The sequence below is a fragment of the Labrus mixtus genome, chromosome 4 (assembly GCF_963584025.1).
Source record: "Labrus mixtus chromosome 4, fLabMix1.1, whole genome shotgun sequence".
In the NCBI taxonomy this organism is placed as follows: Eukaryota; Metazoa; Chordata; class Actinopteri; order Labriformes; family Labridae; genus Labrus; species Labrus mixtus.
The window spans coordinates 32306209-32314824 of NC_083615.1; the positions used below are offsets into that span (position 1 = coordinate 32306209).

Below are 8616 nucleotides of genomic sequence, written 5' to 3' on the forward strand. Positions count from 1 at the left end.
TAAGAGGTGGACTGACTGAAGGTTACTATGACCCTGTTTGCACTGCTCACATGGTTAACTGGACCCCTTTGTTCTGAAAGGCTCAAACATAAAAAATAAGTGCATGAATCACATGCAGAGCACATGAGAAAACACAGTCCAGCCCTGCAGAAGGACTTTGTACTAAAAGACTCAAACTGGTGAAAAATTACAGAACCAGATGTGTCCAGCGTATGCGAGTACCAGCAGATAACTGGTCATTGTTTGGGGAGTGACAAGAGCCAACACTGGGAGGTGAAGAGATATAAAACAGAGGACTTTGTGTTTAAGCTGAATTCAGGTAGAAACATAAAATCTTCAGCTTTTATTCAGAGAAAAGACATGAAACATATCATCACTATTCAGCCAACACTGTGTGTGTTAGTGTGTGTGTAACATGTTATTTTGAGTGTTCGTACCTCCAGTCCATGTCTGAGGACCCTCAGAGTAGAGCGTGGTCCTCGTCCACAGGCAACATACAACTGTGGTGTGTCCTCATTTGCCAAATCAGCAATCTGTTAAAAAAAGCAAAAAAAAACAAAACAAGTGAGTCTTTGGAATTTCAATGAAAAGTTTAAATTCGAACAAGCCTTTAATTACAACAGCGATTTGAAGGGCCAACTGCAGGGTCCATTATGTCTACCATCTCACAGAAACACACACTGACCTGGCAAGACATGATGGGTGATAAGTTCTCCTGTTCATCCACCAGCACGAGGTTCTTGAGTGGGCGGGGCTGGAAGAAGAAGGTGTCTCCCTCTTCAAGGGGCATAGCAGAGGAGAACTCTGGCTCCTCATCGTCGTCACCCAAGTGGGCGATCTGGTAGAGGTAACTAAAAGGAAACAACAGGTAGAACACAGCATGAGCAACAGAAGTCAGAGGAAACTTTGAATAATCTGCATTTTTTATGTACATTGAGGGTAGTGCTGCACAACCAATTACCATTTCTTCATTATCACCATTAAAGCATTCCCAATAAACACTATTGCAAAAGTTTGTTTCACTTGCGATAAATAAGGAATAAATGTTTTATTTTAGATTTCATAGGAACATGTAGAAAACACAGGTATTGTGAAAACAACCAAATAGGTAAGTTGTCTGGTCATTTTAGTAGTGACCAGACAACCATTAAGGTCCATTCTCAATGCTCTACATGCTTAATATTTGCTTTTTTTTTTCCAAGGACATGTTACACACAAACAAAAAGAAGGAAATGGAAAGGAGTTGTGTCCAGGAAGCTCCACATCTGGAATGTGTATCCTTGAAAACCCAAATCTGGGTTCATGAAATAAACAAAAACAAGATCCGTGCAAGAATAAGAATTAGCCTCTGCCATTTTTGTTGACAAAGTTGATATTAGAAGTCTGCTGCTTCTTGATTTTGATTGGTTGGCATGGATAGGTAATATTATAAAGCGCTGCGATGTAATTTTTTAAAAACTTTTTTCAACTGAGAGGAACAACAACAAACATTGTTTTTGCGAGGGCATTTTTGTACGTAGGCCGCTGAGTGCTGAAAACAGTTTATCCTGTTCTGTCTTAACGTGTCATTATTAATGTTTAATTACTGGGTAATGGTCAAAGATGTACCTTTAGGAGCATAGTGACATGGACTTTAAACCCCAACATTTCTTTGAAGTAGACATTTGAGGGAAATCTGAAGGATATGTCTTCAGGGGTTCAAAGACAGTCAGACTGATAAACACAGACAGACAACCCGAAAACATAATGACTGTTCGAAACCACACTAGAATCAGTTTTTAGTGAACACGACATTTTGTAAATGTGTCTGAACTCAAAACCTATATAGTCCACTAATTGTATCCAATCATGCATTGTGAAAAGTAGTGTACAACCGATGGTCACTAACGAAAATACCATCATGCATTGTGGTTCAATACTTTTTGAGAAGCGGAAAATGGTGTTTAAGTGCTCATGGACGAGAGAAAAGGAGCGACCAGCTGCAGGTCTGTCGGCGGTCGGTCGGTGATCGAGTAGTGTCTGAAATGTTTTTTTATTGTGTTGAATGAGTTCACTTTATCGTCCACAACTTTTGGACACAACCAATTACTCCAAACAAAGCTGTCGCACAGAAACGGATAAATAAATTAACTTAAATTAATAAAATAGATAAATTGCTCATCATTTGGTCGAAAGAGGTCATTCTTACTCAATCTGGAGGTTTTCAAGTCCAGAAATGTAAGAACAAAGTGATTCAAAGTCATGGTCAGTCAGTACAAGTTACTTGGAGAGGAAAGAAGAAGAGTAGTTACAGACAAATGACTTACTGGTTTCCAAACTCTGAAGACACAAACAGGAAGCCGGTCTTCAAGACACACATGGCTGTAGCCACAGGGATCGTGTCGAAGTACTTCAGCCTGATTTCTGTGACCTGAAAAACAAAAACACAGACATCTTTAAACCCTTATTCTATGAATCAATGTTCTGAATCAACCCACACAACACTAAACTTAATGAGGCTGATTATTACAATAGATTTGTTTTATACCCTTCATATCTCTGTGACAGATTTTGACTTTGAAGAAGTGCAAATAGAGAGCAGTATGGACGAATGATAATCCATCGCTCCTCAGTCTTCACTCACCATTTCCTCATCTGTTTCCAGGGTAACCTTAAAGATGTCTCCCTGCTCAGTCTGGGCCAGGAAGAAAAACATGGACTTGGTCTTGTGGGTGGCTGAGCAGACAAATATCATGCCCCGCTCCGGGTCATCCAGGTCGTTCTGTGTGACAGGACAAATGAGGAGAATGACTCAAACTGTAATGAATCTTTGGGTTGACAGGTTAAATTATGTGCTGAATACTTAGAGCAAAGACACGTGTAACAGTTTTGTGCCACAGTAGTGGGAAGCTGTAATAGAATAACCTGAATTTTACATTATTTCAGTATTGAGCACTCACCCTACGACGTGGGATGGGACAGCGGATGTCAGGTTGGTCTCCAAAGTTCTTGTAGGTGATGTAGTTTTCAGAGCAGATCAGGACTCCACTGGGCCCATCTGATCCTCCGGGAACTACACAGACAGAAATGTTTAGTACATATACACTTATTTTTAAAAATATGATTCCAGGTGCTTTAAACAGCAGAGCGACCTTTTGTGCAGCCTGCACATTCCCCTCACTATTTTAACTTGCTTTTTAATGTGTTGTTGTCTTTGCTAACTGGTGCTGAGATCAGAGAAGGTACTTCTTTCTCCAGAGATGGTCAGAGAAGAGACATGACAAACTCATCACATCTGCAACACTTTGATGTGCGTAATAATCCTTTAACTAAAAATGCTCAATTCAAATACCTGCACAGTACATTGAAACTATCAGTATTAGAAGTTTAACATTTATCATAAGATTGCATTTGAGTCTGAATGCTTACCAGTAATGAGGAAGTTTCCGTGCTCCTCTAAAGCCTCACTGTACTTGCGGACCACGTGATTCAAACCGAGGTCCAGCTCGTAGAAGGTGAGCGTCTGTTGAGTGTTGGCGGCCGCTTCTCCTGTCGGGTCATTGTCAGCTTCCTGGAAAGAGCAGTAATAGACAGAGATTGTTTTTAATGAGACCATTGTTAGGTGAAATATAGTCTGAGACACTACTATGTGGTGATCTTAAACTAAAAATTATTGTATTAAAAGTTTTATAGTATCTGCACATTCAATCAAAATATTACAAATAACAGCTGAGTATCAGACTTCAAAATGTAGATCAGAGAAGTTTTTATCTTTCTCCAGCGATAGTCAGAGAAGAGACATGAAAACTCATCACATCAACAACACAAGCCTGTTGGTAACCGTACAGTCATGATAACATCTCCATACCTCATAGTCCATCTCGAGGCAGGCGAACATGGGGTTTTCAAAGCCTACATCGACTCCTACTACATGGTAGACCAGCGTGTTGGCTTTGTGTGCTTCCAGTGGAGAAGAGATGGTCAGTCTGGCAGCTGCATCTCTGTTCAGAATATAAACCAGCTTCTGTTTCTCGATCGCTCCTAAACAAGGGACAGAAAAAAAGTACTCAAAATGCTTGACACTAATGTAGTTTAAATATACAGGGCTGTTTTTTTTAAGTTGGAAAGTGACTCTACAGATGGAAAGAAGTTTGGTAATTTGTTCTGTCAACAGGGGACCATAGAGGAGTAAAGTCCAGCTAGAGACTTAGGACCCTGTTGTGAAGGTTGGATCAGACGCCTTTCATTGGCAGAACGTAGTGGGTGGGAGGGAGTGTAGACCTGGATTAAAGAGTTTAGGTAAGGATGAACCGTTTTTGTCGCTGTCTTTTAAGTGAGCAGCAGAGTTTTAAATTTGATGTGGACGGTAACTGAGAGCCAGTGGAGCGACGTGTGCTGTTTTGGTTCGGTTGAAGACCAGCCACACTGCTGCTTTTTGGATCATCTTCAGAGGTTTGCCAGTGCATGTACGAGGACCTGCCTATTAGGAGTTGCAGTTGTCAATGTGTGATATGACAAGCGCATTTACCAGGAGCTGTGTAGCATGCTCTAAAAAGGTAGGGCATGATCTTTCTGATGTTGTAAGGGGAAAAATCAACTTGACTGGGCAATCAAAACAAAATAATTTTCCTACCTATCATAACAGCTCTGCCTTTTGGGTCGACAGCCAGGAACTGGCCAGGGACGATGCGTCTGCAGCCACTCTTCCCAAAGGTTTCCTGATGGATCTTCTCAAACATGTTTTTTGATGGATGGTATTCCAGGATGATGATACGACCGCTGTCACTTCCAACAACAATGTAATCTAAAAAAACAAAAATACACAAAAAAGTGTCACATGTAGCACAACAATGATTTACCTTTGCATTGCATGAGTTTATTGTTTATTTAGGTCACAGCACTAAAGTCAAACATAAACCCTTTTCACACATACAGAAATCTCCTGAATAACTCCGGAGATTAGTCTACCCAGAGGAGCTGATGTCTGAACGTGGCAGCATATACTACTCCGGAGATTTCAATTTCAGCCAATGAAAAGAGAATGACGTTTATATAGTGACCGGCTAAAGTGTCTGCCCACTACGATCTCCGTGCTCTAATTAAACTGCTGCATTCTGTTTTCTGTTCGTCAGTATGTTGTTCTCCTCTCTTTTGTTGATGTTGTAATTCCATTGGATTACACATAGCTTTGATATAAAGACAAATATTCTCATTATAACATTGTGTAGCGGACTATGTTGCTATGGCCGCTACTTCCGCGTTGTTTATTTATGTCACGTCTTACCTCAGGAAATCCCCCCCCCCCCCCCCTCCCCTCCCTCCCCTCCCCTCCCCTCTGACAGGGAAAGTCCCCCGCTGTGAGGAGCATATGTGAACGTCTAGGTCGGGAGAATCTCCGGAGAAGTCCTCCTGTAAATATCTAGATATTATCCGGAGTGCATATGTGAAAACGGCTATACTCTTGCTAAAGGGTGATGACCAATGGGGATAAAAAAATTAAGCTTGTATGCTGAGATCAGAAATGTTCAATCTTTCTTCAGTGATTGTCAGAGAAGAGACATGACAAACTCATCATATCTGCATTACAAGCATGTTTTCTTAAAGCATCACCCAGAGACTTCATGAGCTAACTATGCATATAAATGTCCTTTGAAGTGTATTCATCTTTAGGTACATACCTTTGGTTCCTCCAGTGAGTCTGAAAGCCATCAGGGACCTAACGATGCCGAACACCTCCATTGTGAGCAGAGTGTGCACCTTTCCTGTATTGGCATCAGGCCGCAACAATTCCAAGATCTTTCCCCTGGAAGTAACAATCTCCTGTAACTTGGTTCCTATAAAAAAACCCACAAACATCTCTTTTCAGTATGGGTGTGATGAGGTCTTGTGGCACAAGTTCTTATTATGGTTTTGGCATCCTCAAAATCAAAACGAGATGATATTTCTCGTCAAGGTGTTTCATAGACGCAGAGCAGCAGCCACCTCGACTGAGTCTGATGTTGAACTTGAAATTATCACAGAAGATGCCCCCAGCCGCTTTCAAACCGTTTGTGTTGCAGCCATTTCCCCCGGTGGAAGATTAAACTTGTATGCTGAGATCAGAAATGTTCAATCTTTCTCCAGTGATTGTCAGAGAAGAGACATGACAAACTCATCATATCTGCATTACAAGCATGTTTCCTTAAAGCAACACCCAGAGACTTCATGAGCAGTAACATTCATTACAGGTTCACTTTTTCAAATGGAGCTCCATTGTTTGGCATTTTGTGACTTCAAATCAAATAAATACTTTATTTCCAGTCGTATATTTTATAATCAGTTTTCTTAAAAGTAGTGTTTAAAATATCATCTTGTGAACCCAATGTTGTGTTTCATCTCCTGAACTGAGAGTATCCTCATAGCCCAACTTTTCAGCATACGTCGAGTTTTAACCATCAACTGTAAGAACTAACCGTGTGGCTGCTCCAAGTTAGTAAGACTTATGGCTGAAGACTGAAAATGTCAATCAGTACATTTTACAAAAATTATTTTCTGCTTCCTGCTTATACCCTTTAGAGTCTAAAGGGTATAAACAGGAAGCAGAAAATAATTGGGTTATAGTTATTGAAATAACTTGCTACTTTCAATAAGTCTAAAGTTTAGACTTACTGAAAGTAGCAAGTTATTTCAATCTACTGAAACAGCATGATAAAAAACCTAAACTAAATAGTTTCATGAACAGAAACTTTTCAGTGTAAAAAGAAACATGACCTAAAGTTGTCAAGAACCATTACATTCGATTTTTAGGTCAATTACTACTTTTCACACACACACACACACACACACACACACACACACACACACACACACACACACACACACACACACCTCCAAGGAAAAGACTTGTGGAGAAAACTATTTTGGACTAATAAAGTTCTTCATACTAGTGTTGCTGGAGCATTTTGACCTTTGAACCATTCACTCTCCATGCACCTTGGTAGTTGAGTCAGACGGAAAGCCCTACTCTGGTTCAAGGAAACCGTACCAGGAAAAATAGTAAGAATGCAGTGATCACCTGAGAAGTTTCCATGGATGGCATGTGTGATGCCCGTGGCACGCTGTAAGGTGATGTTGTACAGAAACATGGCTCCCTCTTTGGCTTCCCCAAACGATTTTCTCCAGGGGCTGCGAGCGGAGCACTAAGCCCAGCTAAGACCTGAAATGAACAAACAAGGGGTAATATATGAACTAAAATTTTTTTTTTAAATGGCTTAATACATGTTCTTCCTACGACTAGTTGTTCAATATTTTCCGTGACAATTGTTTACAGGATATTCAAACTGAACTGTTCTTATATTGATGAGAAAGTCACTTCACACAGTGGTAAGATAGTAACTCTACAAAACGTATAAACTCTTTAGACGTAATGCCACTCAATATAAGTAGTAATAGTAGAAGTAGTTTATCGTTACTCAGAACATGGGCTGTGTTGTCTTCAGAAACATAACCAAGGAGCAATGCTAACGTTAGCTTAGCAAATAAAAAGACGTACTTTACGTTTATCAAGTCCAGATATCCCATATTTGTTTTTTTCTGCTAACTTCGCTTCTAAAACGCAAGACAGTGCTGCACAACATTTCTTGTCTTATGCCTTTAAAACTGAAGTGAAGTGCTTTACTTTGCAGAGTTTGGCTAAATAGCTAATTTCTCAACTTGTAGCCTATTCATTAGAAGCGCCACTTTGGACTTGGCGCTATCTACGGCTATCTCGCTTTGTTACGTAAAGCCGAGCACAATTATCACGCATTTCATATTAATTTTATAAACGACAAGATGCCGGTTGATATTATACAATATTTACCTGAGTATTAACCAGGATGATTCAGATTTCAGGTGGATAAAGTCTCCGACACACAAATAATATTCCTTTTCGCCGGGGAGCCAACGATGAGCCGCCGTTTCAGGGTCCTTTGTCCAAAATCGTCGCCACGTTAGGTGTTAAAAAAAGTGCCTGACATAAAGCTACGACATGCTGCAGTAACGACGACTATCCAGCAGGTGTCGTTATAGACCTCCAGATTAATGGTCCTTACCTCAGTTTGACCTAGTGTAAAAGTGATGGGTAGGATGTAAATTATGGATTTCTTACAATACCGAAAAATGTTACAGGTTATTCTATTATATGTTAAACACTTTGTACTATATTTTAATTGTATGAAAAGTGCCATAAAATGATACACACAAGGGCACGATACACATGTTTCATTTATTGCATTGACCAAGTAACCCTACACACACACACACACACACACACACACACACACACACACACACACACACACACACACACACACACACACACACACACACACACACAGTTGAGTATTTCCCCATATTTTTCCGTTATCTAGGCCTATATATTTAAACATGTGCACCATCATCAAAATAGATAACCATTATCGCATCCAGTAATGTTTATTCTAGTGCAATTGAAAAACAAATTTGAATAATTACTTATGAATTAAGTTTGCAATCCTGATGCACAAATCCATTCAATTTTATTATTTTAAAATAAAGATTAAAAAACAAACAAACAATAAGATAGGGGGTAGGGGGTCATTCAGTATCAGTTAGTAGATGGGAATTTAAACATAAATC

General features: G+C 39.9%; 1 protein-coding gene across 1 annotated transcript in view; it reads right to left on the reverse strand.

Annotated features, from left to right (window-relative positions):
- sf3b3 (splicing factor 3b, subunit 3) overlaps positions 1-7921 on the reverse strand; it is a 28801-nt gene extending 20880 nt beyond the window's left edge. Inside the window, exons 1-11 of the mRNA XM_061036953.1 lie at positions 7820-7921; positions 7034-7174; positions 5658-5813; positions 4613-4783; positions 3848-4020; positions 3409-3550; positions 2940-3052; positions 2624-2761; positions 2307-2410; positions 686-851; positions 438-533 (exon numbers count right to left, since the gene is read on the reverse strand). Of these exons, the coding sequence (XP_060892936.1) occupies positions 438-533; positions 686-851; positions 2307-2410; positions 2624-2761; positions 2940-3052; positions 3409-3550; positions 3848-4020; positions 4613-4783; positions 5658-5813; positions 7034-7103 (1329 nt within the window). The 5' untranslated portion in view covers positions 7104-7174; positions 7820-7921. The remainder of the gene's footprint in view (positions 1-437; positions 534-685; positions 852-2306; positions 2411-2623; positions 2762-2939; positions 3053-3408; positions 3551-3847; positions 4021-4612; positions 4784-5657; positions 5814-7033; positions 7175-7819) is intronic.
- Between the last annotated feature and the right edge of the window lie 695 nt (positions 7922-8616).